The sequence below is a fragment of the Urtica dioica genome, chromosome 12, assembly GCF_054948205.1.
Source record: "Urtica dioica subsp. dioica isolate 48M chromosome 12, U.dioica_male_clone48M_v1_H2, whole genome shotgun sequence".
Lineage (NCBI taxonomy): Eukaryota > Viridiplantae > Streptophyta > Magnoliopsida > Rosales > Urticaceae > Urtica > Urtica dioica.
This window is the reverse complement of record NC_142767.1, coordinates 21,322,147-21,344,213: the sequence shown is the minus strand read 5'-3', so window position 1 is coordinate 21,344,213 and position 22,067 is coordinate 21,322,147. Positions and strand designations below refer to the sequence as shown.

The 22,067-nt window shown below is 31.1% G+C and overlaps 1 protein-coding gene across 1 annotated transcript; it reads right to left on the bottom strand.

The window, feature by feature from the left end:
- Positions 1-1,997: 1,997 nt before the first annotated feature.
- Positions 1,998-4,739, bottom strand: SPCH (basic helix-loop-helix (bHLH) DNA-binding superfamily protein). The gene is made up of 3 exons (XM_089603465.1): positions 4,100-4,739; positions 3,218-3,790; positions 1,998-2,433 (listed from the first exon to the last, which is right to left on the bottom strand). Exons 1-3 carry the CDS (start codon positions 4,580-4,582, stop codon positions 2,368-2,370), a joined length of 1,122 nt encoding a protein of 373 aa, XP_089459591.1. The 5' UTR covers positions 4,583-4,739; the 3' UTR covers positions 1,998-2,367.
- Between the last annotated feature and the right edge of the window lie 17,328 nt (positions 4,740-22,067).

Below are 22,067 nucleotides of genomic sequence, written 5' to 3'. Positions count from 1 at the left end.
TGCGCCGATAAAGAGCCCTAATTGTTAAACAACCTAATGAACACGCGCCTATATTTAATCTAACAACAACAATGAATTCAGAAAGCAAGACGAACAGAACAATATAAATTCAACACGCGTGATTCAATTAATTCCGATTACTCTTTTCACTACGTGCACAAGATCCTTGCGAAACCCGTACCCGTAGTCGCACCACTAATTATTAGCAATTCTAACAATTACGGATTAAAATTGCAAGTATGGCTATGAATAATTATATTCCTATCTAGGTGATCAATCCAAACAGAAACACAACAATTCGTGAGCACTGAACAATTGGAAAAGAAATAACAACTTCAATATAAGAAGTAAAAAGTAAAGTCTACACCAAGATCTTCAATTCATGTTTTGGGATTGAAATTCCCCTTAACCGTTCAAAACCTAACTAGACATAATTAAATAAAAAACAATACAAGCAATAGAAAAAAGAAAGAAGATAGAACGAGTTTTGGAGTCGGGACGGTCTCCACGGGGAAACCGTCCGTACTCTAGTTGTCGCCGAAAGTCCTCTTCTCTCTTCGTAGTCTTTGCGGCTCTTCTTTTGCTCTGAAAATCGTAGTCTCCCTCTGCTAGGTCAAAATCCCGAATGGGCTTTACTTGAATCGTATTGGGCTTTTAACGGAACTGTACCGCGGTACCCGTGTGCTGTACTGCGGTACTGCCACTGATTCTTACTCCTGTACCTAGGTACTAGACTGCTGTACCGTGGTACAGCCACTGCTTTGCTCCTCTTCAATGCGCTGATCTGTTTGCCTCCAAAAATTGACATTTTAGCTCTGAACTCCCCCAGATTCACCTAAACACATGTAAACACTCAAATCATAAGATGTTCAATTGTAAACGTGATTTTAAGTGATTGCGATGAATAACGTGGTGAAGAATGATCACAAAATAACAAGAATTATGCACTTATCAATATCCGTTTGAGTTTAGTAGACTCTGGTAGCAAGTGAAAATATCATGGAGTTCCATATCAAAACTAATATCGACAATAAGAGGAGCCATTCATGGCTTAAAAAGATTGTTAGTTTTTGTTATTATTCTTGTCTCCACGTGTGATTAAATCCTCAGTCGATCTATACTTTATAATATTCCCAAAAGAACGAGAAAGCACCTAAAATTGAAAAGATATCACAATATTACTCTTCCCCAAAGCTTAATCTTAATTATCTGTATTCACTTAAATTTCAGCAGATTCATTTATTTTTTCTGAATCTCCGCAAGATTCATTCAAACTTAGATATAGATCATCTTTCAAGATAAATAATATATTTTTCTAAGATACAATCATGTTATGGTCATCTGAAAATTAAACTAGAATATAAAGAGCACAAGTTTTGTGATTTGTTTTCTCGATAAGAAAGGAAAATACGGATTCAAATTTATCTAGCAATAACATTATTATCACAGCTGTTTACTTGTATATGAACAACCAACCAATAAATTACATAAGCCAATAATAGAACTTTGTTCAACTTTGTTTTTTTATCTTTAATCAATAAGAAAGCTTCAAATCGGACCCACAGTTCCTGACTACAATTTATGTCTTAGATAAAAATTATGAACGCGTACATTCAGACATGTATTATTCACCTTTTTTTTTCATGCTGTTATTTCAAATTTCTCTACTGTTTCCGACTTCTTTTATTTGCTTGGATTCAAAAGAGTAAATTTGTTGAATAATTAATTGAGCGTTTCCTTGGGCCAAGTTAATATTTAAGATGCATGAGTTCTTTAATTAGCCAGAAAATGGAATAGAATTCTTGATATCTGGATGTGTGTGTGTGTGTGTGTGTGTATATATATATATATATATATATATATATATATATATATATATATATATATATATATATGCAGGAAAGACTATATGAATGCGAATAAATTGTAATAAAAAAAAAATACAGAAATGGCATTCGTACATATATAAATTAAAAAAGTTTGATATAATGCTCTATTACAAAGGCTAATAAGTAAATCGACTATCAGAGACTTAATTACCCTAACTAGCTAGCTAGAATTAAAAAGAAACTAAAGTAGTTATATGATTACTAATCTACAATTACATGATCATCTGTTATATTAATATATTAATAGCAATTAATAACATATTAATATAAAAAATAAAAAATAAAAAAAAAAGATATGTCGGCAAATGCATCCCCATATTTTCTCTCTCCTTATTGCAGAGACGGCATCTTCAGCTGAGAGAATATATAATATATATAAATATACACAAATATAAATATGTATATATGTGTATATAAATATATATATTAAAGTATGGATAGAGAGAGAATGAGATGAGTGAAAGATTATTGTGTGGATTTAGCAGAATGTTTGCTGGATATGGTGAGCCAATTCCTCAGCACTTAGTTGGCATTCAACTCCAATCTAAATACAAACAAAACACAAAAACCAAACATATATACCCAATCATTAGTCTCTTTTTAAAAAAGTAAATAAACATTGTGATTCAAATTCTGTCTACTGGGTAGAATTAATAAATGTGTCCTTTAAAAAATTCACAGAAACTTTTAATTCATCGTTTCACAGATACAATCCCTTCAACAACAAATGTCAAAACTTTAAAATTAATATTGCGTTTCATTTCAATTTAATCATATGATCGATGTATATTCAGTAGCAATATTGGAATGCATGCTCATAAATTTTCTTCAGAGTGCTTTAAAGAAAAGTATATGTAAGACATAATTTCATGAAAGAAAAGAGAGACAGCTCAGCAATTAAAATCCCACGCGAGAGGAAAGCTGATACCTAGGTCTAGGCCAAATTTTAAGGCCAGTATTGTTTTTATTTTTGTGTTCAAACTTCAAACTTTTATCATAAAATTTTGTGTCCCTATCGTGTAGTACTGGTTATTTTCGAAAGAAAGAGACCTATAGCTAGGGGCTACTTTATTTTCGTACGTTTTGGCTCACAATTTGATAAGACAAATAGCTATGTTTGTCATGCTTGGTCTATAACTAATAGGAAAGTTATGAACGACAAAAATAAAAGCCATATTATTAATTACTAAAAAGTGAGTAAATTCCATCTAAAAATTAGTTGGGTTAGACTTAAAAGTTTGTCCTATTTATGGCTTAAAAAAACAATGATCACCCAACACATATGGCTTAATTAAGCAAAAAAAAAATAATTAAAACAAATGACTTACCTTGATAGTAAATGAATGAAACATGGTTTCATCAATGGTGCTGATATTGACGTTGAGGATCTCTAGCGAGAGATCTTCAATGGCAGCGACGATCTTCGCGGCTTGCCCCGGGATGCGAGGAGAGACGGTCTTCAAGAGAAGATTCAAGCCCGAGAATTTGACCTCCACGTCAGCGATTTCCGATTTGGAGCTCGCCGAGAGCTCGTTGATGTTGTCGTTGACCGTGATAATGTTCGAAGAAGTGCTCGAAGAAGTCGGAGACGGTTCGAGCGAGCTATTGTTCGGTGCCATGGCCGTGGGAGAGTTGATGAGGTAGCCTTGTTGGAGCCTAGGCTTGTAGGGGCTCCCGGGCTGAGGAGTTCTAGGGCTAATCGGCAAGCTGAGCCGAGGGCTCAATGGCGGCTTTCTAGGGCTAAGTATCGGCGGAGACGGCCTTGGGCTTTGAGAAACAAGCCTAGGGCTCAACACTTCGTTGTAGATTTTGCGTTGTTTTTTCGCCTCAAGAGATTGTAGAACTTGTTGCAATTCATTGATATAGTCAACCACACCTCCAATGATTGATGCTTGATCTCCCTAATTATTAATATAAATGTTACTATAATAAAAATTTAAGAATTGATATATATGCACATATTTGTTGAGGCACAAAAAAGGGGATACATGTGTATATACTTAATTAATGTTCTATACCTAATATTTTGTCTCAACGTTGGGAATCAATATTTTGACATCTTGTGTAGAGAATACAACTGCTTTTCTTTTTTAGGTTGGTGATGAATAAATTGAGAGCAGAAGGGTGATATGGACTAATGCGAATTTTTAAAAAAAAAAAAAAAAGACTATTATATGAAACCTAGTAAATAAAATTTTAGTATGACATACTCTTTTGACATAGAAGCAAGGCATGAGAGAGCGTAAGACAGTCAAGTGCTCGTTCATTTGCTTCCTCCGATTACGCTCAACCGCGATGTGTGAGACCTTTCCTTGACCGTCCGATGAAGCGGCGTTGACCGCTTCTTGATCGGAGCAACCCGAACTTGTGGTGGTGGTCTTCTTCACTCTCTTCCTCTTCGGAGAACAACCAGGGGTTTCGATCTCAGCGTTCGTCTCCTCGGAAAAAGTGCTCGAAGAAGTAGATTTTTGGGACACCAATAACGACCTCTTGTTGTTGTTCTTCTTCTTTGTCGTAGTCGTCTTTTCTCCGTTGATGCCAAATGTGGTAGCCTCATCCAACGGTGGGAAATCCACCGCCACGTCGTCCAAACTCTCCAAGATGCTGTAGAGATCGTCTCCCGAGAGCTTTGTGACGTCACCGAAGTCTTCGTCGAAAAACTCCGATAAAGAAGTTGCGCTAGTCTCGTCCATTATTCTCTTACTTGGTGAGAAAAAAAAAGCCAGAAAAAGGTTTAGTTTGAGGAAAGTGAGAGAGTTGGGAAAAAAAGACCAGAAAGAGAAAGCCCCAAGAGAGAGAGAGAAATTTTCAAATTAGTGAAAGAGAGTGAGATTGTCAAGATCAAGAAAAAGGGCATGCAATATCAAAGATCATGGGATTTAAATATATGTGTATCAGTGTATGTATATAATAAACAGTGGGTCTGAGAGAGAGAGAGAGAGAGTCTCTCGGCCAGGTGATGAAAGGGACTAAACCATCGCCATCAAATGTTTTGCGAAATATAATCTTCGATCCATGGAGTTCTTTTTTGGACCGTTAGATTGCGAGCGCTGCTTTAATCCGACGGCTGTGGAGGGGGATGCGATTAAATGAGTTTTATCCAAAAGCAGTGCCGTTAAAACAGCCGGAGAGAGGAGGGTGGTGAATAGTTGTGTGTGTATATAAGAAAAGTGTGCCTCTTGTGATGTGTTGTACGTGCAATTATTAGGCCATAAGTTGTGTATTTATTGTCTCATATCCAAGAGAAAGATAGAGAAATTAACTATTATTTATGAATTGCTGTTTCATATTGAAGAGAAGATAGAAAAAATAAGATAATTATTATTATTCTTTACCTTTTTTATGAAAAACATTTTGTTTCTAGTTTTTTATATAGCTAGTAACCTCAAGTAAATAACTCAACTTTGATGCAAAAATAAATAAATAACTAAACAAATATTTAAACAATGTGAATGGATGTCTAAAGAATATGTATGCCTTGGATATATATATATATATATATATATATATATATATATATATTTGTTTTCAATAATCTTGCTAAATGAATATTTATGTACGTGTAACTTAGCAATTGATCATCTAAGTATATTGGTGAAGGTGAGGTGTTTTACGTAAATATTATACTCAATTAATAAAAAATTGTATATAATATAAATATTTTCAATTATCAGTGTCATTTCCATCATCATGTATAGATCATACAAAAACTTACTTATAACAAATAGCAATGTGTTCCGGCCGGTTCTATTCAAGATAATTTTTTTATGTAATTTTTCATCGAGTCCTTACTCGTAGGAAATAGTTATCAATTAATATCATCAATAGCAAGTATATATATACAAATACAAGTTTTTTTGAGTAATCATATAGACCATGACTAATTAGTCTTATAATTTCAAGGAAATACTTGTAATATATAAAGAAAATAGCAACAAATATAAAATATAACATATTCTTAATGATATGTGATTCAAATATTTTGTACACACAAGAATATATATATGTCTGTGCATATATAATTATATATACACATATGCTTCCTTCAAGGTGATAACCAATACCTAAATATAATGATGTATACAATTTACATAGCCGTACGTACGTAATGAATACTATAGCCATGCTTTTGCGTTTCAATGTTGTAAAGCAATTCGCAGATTGGTATTTAAAGACAGTAATGGAATTTTGTAGGGTAGTATTACTTATCGAAAGACTTAATGTTCTTATACTTAATAATGGTCTAACACTACTGTTCAAGAATAGTACATGAAGGGGTAAAAAAACATAACTTTGCGTTTCAGTGTTGAAAAGCTATTTGCAAATTGATGTTTAAAGAAGGTACTGATATTTTGTAGGACAATGATGCTTTGTCGAAAAATTTAAATGCTGTTATACTCAATAATGATCTAACACTATTTAAGAATAATACGGCTCGGCTCCGTTTGAAAATAGAAAACCGGGAGAGAAAATTAAGAATGGAACTAGAAAATTGAAAATAAAAGGAAAAAAAATTATAATTTAATTCGTTGTTGACAGCTGAGTATATGAATGTTACCTCCACATTTGAAGATCTTTTACTACAGTTTACAAGTCAATCCAAAAAACCCAAACCAAAGGCATTAATCCAACTCCAAAACCCCGACACTAAAATAATGATTCAAAACTCATGAAAAATTAATTGCACGTACTAAAATTATTCGGTAAAACTTCGAGTCCCTGCTACATCATCAAAGAACCATTTCAAAATCATTTAATGACCATCATGAAAACTTTGAAGAAACTAATTTGCAATCTCGAGACTTAATCACGCCATACTAGAATTCTAGCAAAGTTGCAAAGCGTCCGGACCATTATATATGGAGAGTAGTTTTTCACTTTAAACGTCCTAAAATTAAATAGATTAAAAATTATTATAATAAGTATCGTGGAGTTCCGTCTTAAAACTGTTTGACAAATGATACAACATCATTTGTCAATTGACGTGAGACTTTTTGGGATATTAATCAAATAGTTATAATAACGGTTCGAATGGCAAGTAAGAAAAAATAATGTCCAATTGATGAAAATTAAGAAAAAATTGTGCCTACCAAGTAAGCTCTGGATTTGAAACCATTGTTTATCAGAACCCATTTAAAGTCTTGAGTGATAATGTAATTTGACAGAGACAAAGAACATTAACCCGCCTTTTTGCAGTTTTGCTACTGTAGTCCATCACTTAAGAAAGACATTAGCAGTGTTTGACATAGCTTATTAACGATGCTTTTTGTTTTTTTTTACAATCTTATTCCAACGTTTTATAGCGTTTGATAAAACTGCTTGTTTTAAAAGTTGAAAAACACTTTTCCTAAATATAACTAAAGGATTGAAAAGCGGCTAATTCCCAGCTTTTGGAAAAATCCGATTCGTCTTTTTAGCTCAATTACCAATGTGTCCTTATTCTAAGCATTAAAAAAAAAAAAAAAAAATTGCGCTCTTTTCTTTTCTGAATAGCAGGTTTGCCATTCGAGATGTTATGGACTTATGGTAGACTTTGATTAAATGATACATGGATTATTATCATTTTTTTTAAACTTGAACGTGGTATAGCTTTATCGTCCACACTGTCTCTTTTTTTTTTTTTTTTTTTTTTTTTAACCTAAGATAGATGATGAATAAGTGTCTATTATGTTTTCAATAGTGTTCTTTAATGCCATTGCAAAATTTTGTATTGTTCCATCTTTTTTTCTTCTTATTATTATGGACGTATATAATTATGTTATTACACAGTTGTATATCTTCTATTCAATTCAGAATCAAGTTATTATTTTTCTTTCTGATCTATTTGCTTAATATTTATAAGTTATATACTTGCCTCGTTATTAATTATTATTTATAAAAACAAGACACGTCCATTTTTATCATTATTCATATTTATATCAATTTTACCAAACAAAAAACTTTATATTAAAAATAAAATAAATTTTTGTTGTCCACTTTTATTTAATTTACAAATTATGATTTATATATATATATATGAATCACTACATTAATAATAATTATTTAATATTTTAAAAAAAGATGTCTATTTTAGTCCTTTTTTATAATCATGTTTATTTTATCAAACGTTAAATCTATTTTTGTTATCATTAAAAGGTAATTTAAAAATACTTTCCCAAATAGCTATATACTTTTGAAAAAAGTAATTTTTTTTTTCAAAAGTAGAATCTTAAAGCATTTTTTTAAAAAGAAAAATTATGTCATACGGTGTCATTGACTATTTTTATAATCATATACATTATACTGTTTTTTTTTTTATCTAAAGGCATGTAGTATGTAGCTAAATTTATTTAAAACTTCTTGCGTATACAATATGTTTCTTTAATTTGCGTGCATAATAAAGAATTTAACCCGGCAACACCTTTAAATAGGAACTGTAACTATAATGAGAAATGGGCCAGCTTCTCAGCAGCACCAAAACAAATAAGACAAAAATAAAAACAAAAACAAAAAGTTTTCAGTTGATAACTAATTCCTTGGAGGGAACATTTTGCAGCCGCCACAAATATTTAATTATTTCCTATTATAGCCCTTCAGTTAGAAAACAAAAAAATAAAAATGAACCATATGTTAACTATCCATCACACCCGTTTCCCTAATGAGCAAATGTTATTGTTTTGTTCTTCAAATGTTATAGGTTTTTATGAACCGTCTCTTCTTATTAATTAGACATAAAGTCATGGTATCATTGATTGACAAATTAACTATATATAGTTAATATATACATATACATGTATACATATATGTATATGTGCATGCATAACACGTAACTTAATATGTATATATATTAATAGTAAATAGGATAGTCGCATTTAAAATAAGATCAAGAACCTGGGTATACAAGATAATTTTTTTAAAATAGAATAAAAAGAAAAAAGTCAGGTTTTTTTTTTTTTTTGATAAATGACTTCTCAAAAAGATATAATAATAAAAATCAAAGATTTAGATTACAATAATATCGCAAAGGAAATTAAAAAACTTCTTAAGGAAGAAGATGAAAAATGGACCACAAACAATAATAAATAAAATAAAATAACTTTTGGGTTACCCATCAATGCAACTAATCAGTCATTATCATATTACTACGCAAATCACGAGCAGAAAACTTCGGTCTTTAGCTGTTGCATATTGCGATTTTATTGGTCTTGTCCGATCGAGATCCATGTTAAAAAAAAAATATTATCTTAGATCTGAGATTCAAATATGAATAAATATTCACAATCACTCTAATTAAAGATTGGACGGTACAAAAGCCAAATCTAATAAGTCTGTATTATTGAAATATAATAAAAAGAAAAAACAAAACATGAAAAAATTAAAAAGGATAAAATGTACTTTTCCCTAGGTCGAGAGTCTTCTATTGATCGAGATCACCGGAATCTCCGTATCTCAAAAGAGACGATGATACCAAAAATTAAAAGCTTAAATCTTGATTTTTTTGAAACGTATATACCGATTTGAAAAAAAAAAAAAAAGAAAAAAAAAATCCAGGTCTACTTACTAGTTAAGGAACTTTATAAGAATAAAAAGTAAAAACCACAGCTATACATTGGATGTGAATATCCTTTCATATGATTCATTAGATTCACGTATTTTGATGAATTGTGAAACATTTAATGTACATTCTAGTAAATTATATATGTAAAACAAAGGAATAATTACATAAGGAGAGGAGTACATTTAGGTTTTGACTGTTCATGGGTAAAAGGACCAAGTGAAGAGTTATAACGAACCTCAATTAATTTGCGTGGCATAAATGATGTATATTTACTCAACTGATCAGTTTATTAGCTTTTAAAGAATCTGAGGATAAAATCAAGAGAAAAGCTTGCTATTACATTTAGATATGAGAGATGACTGCAGATGGAAGACAGTGAAAGTGAATTATAGCTATCTCTGAAACCTTTTTGTAGCACCAAATACATAGCTTGTCTTTATATACCACTGTAGTTTTTCCCATTGGAATAGTGAGTTAATTTAATTTTGTCCGAGCTTCAATCCACACACAAAAAAAAAAAAAAAAAAAAAGCCGCCAAAATTGGATCATTAATTTTACAGTGGACAAAAAACAAAATTATGGAAGAGCTGTCGTATTCTATGTTTAGGCTGGCAGTTAGTTGTGTGATATGTATATATCAGCGTATATTTTTTTTCATACACATATCCTCATGAATTGAATGTTCATATATTACTCGATTTTATTGCAAGGTTTTGAAATCACAAGAGGAAGCAGTTAAAATATATAGGTACTCACGTAACTTTCTTCGTTGCTCTTTAATTTGCTGTAACTCAAGTTGTTCATGTATCTACGGCTCTACGCCAATATATATATATATATATATATATATATATATATATATATATATGCAAATAAATCAATCGGAATATGCCTTGGTGATTTTTTGGTAGATATTGATGAATCGGGTGGTATTTTTTTTTCGTATTTATTACGTATGCGTGGTCACTCCTTATGAATTTATTTTCAATATTTAAGGAACGCTAACAAGTAACAATAACATAAGAAATAATAAATATATATCGCTTTTTAAAACGTCTCAAGATATGTCGTTAAATCAAAATAAAAAACGTCTGGATTCCATAACAAAAATGATATATTATTGGATGTATGAGCTGAACATTTCAATAATATCACTTTAAATATACAATATTCCAAATGTTGTAAATAAATTATTAAATATTTTTAAAAACGTAATCACGAAAACCAACTTTTAAACTATCCCCTAAACAAATCTGTACATAAATATCTAAATCAATGCCATCACTATTTAAAAAAAAAAAAAATTATAATGTTAATATCTTTTTTTTTTTAAATGTCTCAAACTGTGATGTAGTTAAACTTTTAAAAGATTGTGGTTCCTTCTTAGTTTAATCTAGTGGTAGTCTTAAGCCTACTTCCATCGTGAGATTTTGGGTTCGATTTTCCTGGATTGCAGAAATGCATGCACCTTTATACAAGTGGAAATTTATCATCTTTAAGCTTAACAATGTCAATGTAATATTATGTAATATTGACTGATATGATCTCATGCTCTTATATTGTGAATATATATCATATAACTTTGGCCGATAGTGTCACCTCTAAAACAAATGATTGAAAACGTGTTTGTTAATATTAAAGCTTTTTGTCCAATTTATTTTTAAGTTCCTCAATTCATCAAGTCTTTAAAGATGATTTTTATACCTCATATCTAATGTAACGGAATTGTTAGAAATTATTTTGGAATATGTTATGTTCTTTTATTTGCTTTAAGCCCAATTTCTCTCATAATTAATTTACCAAATACTTTACAAAATTTATTATGTAACAATAATGCTTACCCAGAAAAGTAACAACAAATTAAGTTAGTGTGTGTTGGTTTGAATGAAGTGGAGAATAGAGAGAGTTTTTCATATAACACATCTCAGCAGGAGATTAAATTAAGAAAATAAAAATTAATAAAATCAAATTAGCTAGGAAAACATATGAAGAATTTTAATATTAAATAAATAAAAAAAGTACTAAATTCCTAATAGTTATTAGTCATTTGAAGTTAGTGTTTGTTGGCTTGGATGAAGTAGAGAATAGAGGTAGGCTTTCATAATTCACATCTAAGTGGAAGACTAAATTAAGGAATTGAGATTTAATAGAATATGGAAAATTAAAATAGTAAAGCATAATAAAAATTTTGATGCTAAATGAAGACAAAAGCACTAAAACTAGCTTTTAGTCATTTTATTACAAATCTTACTAATTTTTTTATATGGCTCACCCAAAAGACCAAGTGGGTCCGCCCCCTATATATAAGCCGAGTGTTTTTAATAGTTTGGCAGAATCAGCTTTTAGATGTGAACACGAGCTATAATATGGCAAATTAGTAGTTCTGCAAAAAGTACTAGTGATTTCTCTTGAAACTGCATGTGATTCAGCACAAAACAATGATATCGATTCCAATTACTCTCGTAATGATTTTGCTTGGGTATCTTCATTGTTGTTACGTAATAATGAGAGAGAGAGAGAGAGAGAGAGAGAGAGAGAGAGAGAGATGCGGTATTTTGACGAGGTACAGAATACAAATACAAACAAAAATTGGTACGATCGAACAACAAAGGTTTAGAAAGATTCCATATTAATTGATAATATTTTAGAGATCCCAAAAGTGTTTGCTTCCCATGCAACGAGAAAATCCTTCTTACAAAACGAATGAGACCATTTTCTATGTGACTCTTAGTTACTTCTATATATGGTAAAAAGAAAAAGAAAAAAAAAAAACTCTCAATGCTTGACCTAATAAGATTCGCGCCCCGTGAGAGCAAAACTGTAATAATAAAGCATCCACGTAACATTAAATTGGAATTAATATATTTTTAATTATTTGCAGTTCGTTCACAATTTTTTTTTTCCTTTCTGGGGCTAATTATATATCCTTATTGATTATCAGACAAATAAAAGATTAATAGTTGTTATATGGACATACCAAAAGAGAATAATTTATTTAAAATACTCTTCTTATTATAAGTATCCGTGATAATGAATAATGATAACAAAATAATATTTGCAAAACTACATTATCTGATTATAAACATACCATGCAAGAGAAGTCTGCAGGTGGGGAAATAAATGTGGAGGGTATTAGAGAAGAGAAGAGAGAGAAAAGAGTGATTCTGCAACTTGTCTCATTTGGCATTGCAATATAATAAAGATTTTCATGAGTTCATAATTGCATGTTAAGGCATTGCTTTCAATGCACCACGGCATCTCCGTGTCTACGATGATATATATGTATACATAATACATATATCTTTAAAATTTCAATACATGTATTATGTCCATACATGATACATACATATATATATATATATATATATATATATATATATATATATGAATGTATGTCTGTACTGTACGTATGTATATGTTTCATAAAAGTTTTTGTTAGATAAATCTAAGTCCCAATTTTCAATAGATTCTCTTTTGATTTTCTCTTGTTTGTATATTTATTGAAGAGGGGAGTACTTGAATGCATATACTTTAATTGTTTTTATTTTCTTATATTTTTTTGTCTGCACAGCCAATTTAGGGGAATGATCAGCTTACCATATCCAATTGCTTTGATTACAATTACTTCGCTACCATATGAGTCCACATTTTTGCTATCAACTGTCCATTTTCACATTTACCATCCCCAACAACCTCTCTCTCTCTCTCTCTCTCTCTCTCTCTCATTTAAAATAAATAAAGGTATATTTTAGGATTGTTTCCTATCCATTTCGTGATGATTTAATAATTTGCTAATCACGTAAACAAAAAAGTCACAACAATTACTCGAATATAAATCTGTCAAGTCGAGCAAAAATGATTGGCAAAGCGATGGTGAAAAGCTCAAGTCGCTAAGAAAATGAACTTTGTCTACTTAGAGAACTTTGAAGTTATTAATGTAATCCGGGACTGCTAATGAAGTTTCAACGTGTCTAAAATTTTGTAGGTTTATCACATTTTAATAATTTATAGTTATTGTTGATTTAAAAAAAAAATTAGATACATCATTTGTCTCGGCGAAAACTCATGTGAACAGGATAGGCCGACTAGACATTATATGCCGAATAGAACATCTCAGCTAGAATATGTCGATTAGAATATGCTATTACATGAAGATTTAGGTTGCAACATCCGTGTAATAGACTAATCTAGTTACAAAGAGAATAATAAATAAATGTTGAGGGTGCTGATTATAGGTGAAAAACATAACCATTGTAAGAAAATGAAATTATCTGCTTTTCCACCTTCTTGATGTCATTATATAGTGTTTGGATTATCTAGAACGTGAGTTGATCAGACCTACGTTATAGCGGTTATACTGATAACCGTTCATTTCGTGTGTGTGAGAGAGTTGTTTTGATAACTGCATGATCTATGTGATTATTAGGCGGTTATCTGGAGTTTAAGTGGCCATCGTAAACATTATTTTTTAGTAGTCTTTAAGTAATCACTAACTTGTCCGATCATCTTGGTTCAATTAAGAGGTTATCGGACCTCAATTTATGGTCTCGTTCATTTCTCATTCGGATTTACCACGAACAGTTATGTTCGATATATATTTGGTTGTTCCGTGTATTACGTCAGCGATATTTGGTCTTATAACAATTATTTATGTGTATCGTGGTTTCGTGCGTCTTTACGATTAACTTCATTTATTACATAGTCTAATTAGTCTTTCCTTATTATACTTGACATCTTGCTCGTCTAATCTACATTTTGATTTATGTTTTTTTTTTTTTCTGTGTCATTCAAATTAAAATAAATCACGTTGTTATTTTTTAATTTGCTTTTTCTTTCAAATAGAACAATACGTGACTTATTTTTATTAGTTGACGACAAATGAGAGGCAAATATAATTACAGACGACCTAGGTTTGCATACGAACGCATTTCTCACTAAAATCCGCCTATAGTCACTATAATAATGTTAATACAAAACCTGAGATCATGTGTATTATACACATGATCCCAATTTTTTTGTATAATAATAATATAAATGCTAAATAATCCCAAGAGAGGAACAGCCATTCAAGTTAGGTATAGCTGGTACAAAATGGAGTGTTGTTTTCCTTTTTGTTTTCATTTCCTTGTCCTTTTCCTTTTGTCATGTCAAAAGTACGCTTGGAGTTTGATATCCAACGCGTTTATTCTAGTAATAAATTTATATTCGTTGAAATACACAAGAGCTAGAACACTATATAGCGAGGATTAATTCTCTACTCTCTAAGACCAAATTCATTGTTGCAAATGAGAGCTATGATATTTATTTTCGGATAGGGTTTAATGTCTTTCTCAACCCCTAACGGTTTCGTTCTTGCACGCGTAAGCGTCATTTCTGAAAAGCTTCTTGACTTTTGCTCAACTCAATGAGGGCTTAAAAAATTTCAAAATTATATATTACATGAGGGTGCATTGGATTTGATTCACTATTTCTACTTCGTTTTTCAGTAGTGGTAATAATTCAAAATTTATTTTTCATTTTCAATTTTTTTTTTTTTTTTTTTTTTTTGAGGGAGCACCTTGCCCCTCCTTAGCTGGTCTCTTTATTGAAAAAATTTAAAAGATATATTTTCAACTGTATACATATATCTATAAATTGATAATTAAAAAAACTGGTGCAACTAAGAAGGCTATTTATGGCTCTATATTTTAGACTTGAGGGGATAATTTTAAAACTACGACATTTAATTTTTTGTCCGAAATTCATTAATCGTTTCAAATTTTAAATTATGACTAAATTTATCAATAATAAACAAAGTTTTGGTATTGATATGATTGTCAATAAACAAGTTATTTATTGACATTTTTGTCAATAAACATAATTATTTATTGACAAGTTTATAAATAAATTAATAACTATAGTTCGGACTTGGGTTGTAACCCCAACAATCCTCCCCTCAAACCAAGAACGTACCACATACACGTGACCTCCCCTCCACCGAAACCATCTTGTACTGCCATTTGGTGCCAAAATGATCCACGGCTTGACCAGCGTCATTGTCAGAAAGACTTTCGACACAAGCCACTCCCATCATGAGGTCATCACATTGAGGACTTCTCCTTCCACATCGTAAACGCAGCTCAAACTCCCAGTGCTCCTAAACCTTTGGCTATGATACCATTTGTATAGCCCCCCGTTCTCCACCTTGTTGGGCTGTCACCTCACCATAACCCTACATTAGTATGATATTGTCTGCTTTGGACCCAAGCTCACACGATTTTGTTTTTGGGCTTCTTCACAAAAGGCCTCATACTAATGGAGTTGGTGGAATACTTATATCTAAGGTAATCTTTGTCTATTCTTACGATGTGAGACTTGAGTTGGTACCCCAACAATCATCCCATCAAACCAAGGACCACATATACGTAGCCTCCCCTCCAGCGAAATCATCATGTACCACAGTCATCCACCAACGGGGCACGCCACCTGACCTTCAACATTTTCAGGAAGACTTTCGACACAATAAACTCTCATCGCGAGGTCATCACATTGAGGTCTTCTCCTTCCACATCGCAAACACGGCCCAATTTCCCAGTGCTCCTGAACCTTTGGCTCTGATACCATTTGTAGGGCCCCCCGTTCTTCCACCTCGTTGGGCTGCCACCTTACCTTAACTCCACATTAGTATGATATTGTTCGTTTTGGGCCAAAACCTGGACTGTTTTGTTTTTGAGCACCTTCCCCAAAGACCTCATACTCATAGAGTTGGTGGGAGTCTTATATCCAAGACTATTTTTGTCTACTCTTCCGATGTGAGACTTGGGTTGATACCCCAACAATCCTCCCCTCAAACCAAGAACCACGTACATGTAGCCTCACTTCTAGTGAAATCATCTTGTACCGCCGTTTGGCGCCAGCAGGACACACCGCTTGACAATCGTCATTATTAGTAAGACTTTCGACACTCCCATCGCGATGTCATCATATTGAGGGTTTCTCCTTCCACATTGCAAACGTAGCCCAATCTCCTAGTGCTCCTGAACTTTTGGCTCTTATACCATTTGTAGGGCGTCCCGTTCTTCTACTTCGTTGGGCTGACACCTCACCTTAACCCCACATTAGTATGATATTGTCTACTTTTGGCCCAAGCTCGCACGGTTTTATTTTTGAGCTCTTTCCCAAAAAGTCTCACACTAATGGAGTTGATGAAATACTTATATCTAAGACAATTTTTGCATATTTTTACGATGTAGGACTTGGGTTGTTACTCCAACAATAAATTATTAAAGGATTTTCGTAAAAAAAAAAAAAAAAAAAAAAAAAAAAAAAAAAAAAAAAAAAAAAAAAAGTCACAATGGCTATAGTTTTAGTATAATTCCTTATTGTTATCAATGGACCTAGCTAATATTCCAAAATATATCAGTTTTGAATTTTTCTATTCTATCCTCCTTGGATGACAATTCGTAAAAGTCATACAAATTTTAAAATAAATTCAGAGGGAAAAGTGGAATATCTTTGTAGAAATTACATGGCTCTTAAATTGTTATGATATTGACATTCCTCAACTAGTCGAACATCGTATTTAAGACCGAATACATATATGAAGGGAAGAATTTGGATTCCATTTGTCTTCAGTCGCCTTATAGTGAGAAATTTGAAAAAGATTTTGCAAAGATATACAGATAAAGAAATATGATAAAGGAAAGATAAAGATTGTAAACATACAACCATAAATGCAAATTAACCCTAGTGAGCGAGTGCGTGAGTTTATCATTTATAGCCTTCCCTTAAATAATTAAAAAGAATGTGGAGCAAAATTCTAAACAAAAAAATATGAATAGTAAATTTCATGGGTCCCACGCCCTTTAGTTGAGTCCTAGTACTCTCTGCTCCCCTAAACAATTCGTTATATTTAGGGGGGGAAAAAAATTCATTCAATATTACCACGAAACATTCGAGCGAAACATAACTCCTTGGTTGGTGTCTGATCTCATTTAAATTGTGTATTTTCTAGTTTATTCTATTCTCTTTATAGCATTTTTACGTAGTACAATCCTAAATCGTATTTATATGCTCTTCTAAGATATAGCGAAATGCAATTATAGTCACTAGCTTTAAAAGACATATCCATGCTAAATAAAGTCCTGGAAATTGCATGATTTAATCTCTCAGAGAATCACGAAATACAAATTGTAGCATCAATTGGACTATAAATTGATTATAACAACACGTGCATGTTGACGTACGTATAATATTAATCATAATAATAATAACAATAATATGTATATGTATATGTATATGTATATGTATATGTATATGTGAGCAAATAGCGTGATATAATATTGAACCATGCAACGTACGAATGTAGTGCTCGCCTTAAATGTCAGTTTTTACTACGTCCAAATCTACTAATTCACAATTTAATTATGGTATTTATGCCGGAATTATCGTTGATCAAAATATAACATATATGTCTCTGTATACCACCAATTATATAACATATATGTCTCTGTATGCACATCATATAAAATATAAAATATGTGCGGTATACGTTTTAAATATAAAATACGTTTTAAATACGTTTTACTTTGGATTATATACACATCATAACTTCATTGTATGTGCGGTATACGTTTTAAATATAAAATATCTTGCACTGAAATTGAATATTTAATCTTAAAGGGAGAGCTAAGAATATAACTTATATAGACATATTCTACGTTAAAATTTTAATCGAATTATAATAATTAAAAATAATGATCTAAATTATGATAACACATGTGAGTTTCACTATGAGAGAGCTAAGCATATAATTTATGCTATATTTTTAATATTTGTTTAAGTTATAATTTAAACTAAGAGTCATTTGATTAATTCAAATATTTTCGTCAATCTTAAATAGAATTCTATAGATTAATATATGTATATATATATATAGTCGTCAATCCCCTAGTTATTATATGTGATCTTGTCAAGATGTCACACATTGACAGTGAAAATATTTTTTGTGCTTGTTATAAGAGTTTAATTATCTCATGATGATGGGTTACGTCTCAAAATTAATTGACAATATCAAATAACATCTAACCTTTATAAGATTCATAGTCGCACACGCTGCTAATTTGTATTCTATGTACATTTGTATACATATATATAGCTATGTGATTTATCATTCCATCGTCTAACTATATATAATTTGCATGCTTTACTTTATATAATGTAAAGATAATATTGCTTTTCTCGCTCATTCATGATCCTATGTTTTGTTAAATTTCATGCTTAAAAATTCCATTTCAGCCGTGGATTTGAACCATTCAAGAATTCAAATAGTTGAGACAAACGGTCCAAAAGTTGGATTTTTCATTCATGTATGAGATTCGAATTTCTAATAAGATTCTTTTCAAAAGCTTTTCCTTTAAAATCAATAAATAAATAATTTTAAAACAAGTTATGTGGGTCAACTGCCAAGCCCTGCTGCTCAGAGAGAAATTATTTAAGTTAATGAAAAATCCAAATACTATTTTTTGGGATTAAAATAATAATATATTTTTGTAAGAATAATTTGAGTGTTATTGCATAAAAAAGAAAGAGAAATTACGAAACAAAAACTAACTGTTTGATAAAATAGTTACACTGGATAATTTTAAATTAATAGTCAATTAATTATTATATTCATAATTAGTTATTTTCACTCTACCACCTTCACTTCGCGTAACTCTCCCATCTCTATATCTAAAAAAGTTACGAGTTATAATTTAGGACAAATATTGTTGACAAACTTGTTATATACACCCGGCAATTGACTCGTTGAGAATATACAACACAGATGAAGGCCTCATACTATAGTCACAGTAGTGTATCGTATACACATTTGTTTATATAAATTAATGATGGACGTTGGCAATTGTGTAAAAAAAAAAGTTTTAATTTATAGTGGTGTTAATAAATCAATTGACACATTTTGTTATACGATATATAAGCTAGGTGATATAATCAAATTAAATTGAACAAGTTATACGAAGCCAATTTATACAACATAAATAATCAGCCATATATTAAGGTATGTATTTGAAATTATATAAAATACACTTTTTGAACTATTGGTTAACTAGTTTTGACATAGAATATTTTGCTACCAATTTTCTATAACGTCAATTTTTTTTTAACTATATTATTGCGATTATTAAAATAATTGCCTTTCCAGAGAGGGGTTATTGGTAGCATTCACTTGTAAATTGAATTAAATTTTTGGTCATTGAACTATTTCAACGCAAAACGATATCATGAACCTATTGACTATGTAGCCTTTTTGGTCACTCCTAAATAAATTTACGAAATCAATACCTAAATAATTTTAAAAGCATATTTATAAATGTGAGTAAATCTTGTTAATTATTAAAAAATAACATAAAACATTATATTTTGACCATTAAAATACTAAATTAAATTTAAACAATTCAGTAAATGTAGGATAATAATTTATTTTAACGATTGATGCTTTTAATAATAACAAACAAGTAACCTTAAGGTGTATATGTGTACAGTTTCTTTTGAAAAAACAAATACTGGCATTTAATTATTTTAAATGTATGTATTTATTATGATTATAACAAATTACAGGTTTCATTCCGGCCAACCCTAAAACGCCTAACTAATAGTGGCATTATAAATGTTGTTTCACGAAAAATTGCCACACACGTCTATTGATTAATGTGCCAAATTAACATGTAAAAAAAAAAAAAAAAAAAAAGGGTTGGTCCCACCAATCAGGGGCTCGAGATATTCGGGCGTTTCAGCGGATCTGTGTGGTTGCAATCGAAGGGATACGGGTGGGACCAACGGCCTTGATTGCTTTTTTATTATTTTTATTTATTTATAAATACATCCGAATTTTGACGTCACGTACCTATCCATGCGCTTCAAACCGTTGGGAGGATAAAAATTTAATTACACATAAGTTCATCTCCTTCTCCCATATTTGATATATCTATATATTCAATTCACACCCTCTCTTAGGTCTATTTAATGTGCATATTAATTGGAAATTATTTAATATACCTCCCACCTTGTGTTGCTCAAGTACTAATTGTAATGATGAAACAATAACAATAATAATAATAAAGTACTATTACGAGTCTAGAACTACCTAAAAGCGTTGATACATGACATGACATAATTGAGAACTTTGAGTCCCGTTTTTCTTTTCCTCTCTTCTGCCTTGGCTTATGATGTAATTTGATGTTGATAATGCAAAAAAATATGTGTCCCTCACGTAGAGTGTTGAGCCTTAAATGGTAATTTCTTTATTTTTGCACATCTTTTATACTTATGGTCTCTACAAAAATCTACACTTTTAGACCTACATAATAAAGATTATCATTTATTAGCCTCATCATTGTTATAGTTTTCAAATAGGCAGGAAACGATCAAAGTTTCGACTGATATCATGGCTTCAATGTTGAATTGAGATAAGTGTTTTCTAATGATATGTCGTAGTTTGTTTTTTGTTTCCACTTTAGACCTAGCCTATCTATATTATTTATCAGTTATAACTAAATCCAAAAATAAAAAATAAAAAAAAATTGACAATGATATATATCGTTTGGTGATAGCTACTCGATCGTTGGAGATACGAAGAAAAACGTGCATGCCAATATGATCATGATTCATGCATGCATAATAAGTATCCTAATATGTAATTATTAGGAACTAAGTTTGTAACCCTAAAAAAGAGTCATTTTTCCTCACATCTCTACTAAATTTCCGACCATTTCTTAACTCTTTAGCGGAGTCTTTGTCCCGACTTAAGCAGAATACTTATTTTTATATATTATTTTTTACAGATATATCCGTCAAAACTAGCAACACAATATGTCATGAAATTAACTACTATGCATATATGTTAGAACAACTACTAAATGTTCACGAGAACATTCTCTTAAATGTGCTCTTTTTTTCCCTTGTACTATTCATCTCTGGAATTTGAATATATGAATAGATCCCAAAGTAAATATCTTGCTTAGAATAAAAACAACATGGGCTTCTATATGGACAAAATTAATTTATAGCCAAACTGCAATATTCAACAACCAGTATCAGACTAGCTGTGTGACACTGCCGCAGCAATATGTCTGAGTGAATAACTAAGCTTTGGTCCCACATTTTCCTACAACTAATAGTAACCAAAGAAAAAAAAAATTGCTGAGAACATGCATGTACTTTTTTTTTTTTTTTTTACTGGGCTAATGTTGTCAAAAACTCCAAACACATTGGCCATTTGGTATTATTATATATCCTATTAATCTATTTTGTTCGCACTAAAAATCACTATACGTAAATAAAGAGATTGGTAAATATAGAGAAATTGGTGGTTGGATTTTGCATGGCTCATAATTATGTATTACACGTAGTTTTACAACACAGAAATTGATGTAAATGGCACAGAGATTCCCTATTGATAAATAAACAGTGTCCCTATTGATTTAATTGCCATTGTTGGCATTGCTCCAATAAACAAACAGAAACTTGAAAGAACTATCCTATTCTTTGATGGTGACTTATGATATGTATTGTTGATTTGTTGCCGGTTTTTAAGCGTTTTATTAGAGTCAAAACCAACCTCTTTTTTTTCATTTTATCCCTCTCTCTTGGTACCACAAGAT

Excerpts from the sequence above, each read along its gene's own strand:
- SPCH (XM_089603465.1), bottom strand. The coding sequence starts at position 4,582 with ATGGACGAGACTAGCGCAACTTCTTTATCGGAGTTTTTCGACGAAGAC. Across the intron at positions 3,791-4,099 it reads CTTGCTTCTATGTCAAAAGA|GGAGATCAAGCATCAATCAT; the intron begins GTATGTCATACT and ends ATTAATAATTAG. Across the intron at positions 2,434-3,217 it reads TTCATTCATTTACTATCAAG|ATTGGAGTTGAATGCCAACT; the intron begins GTAAGTCATTTG and ends GTTTGTATTTAG.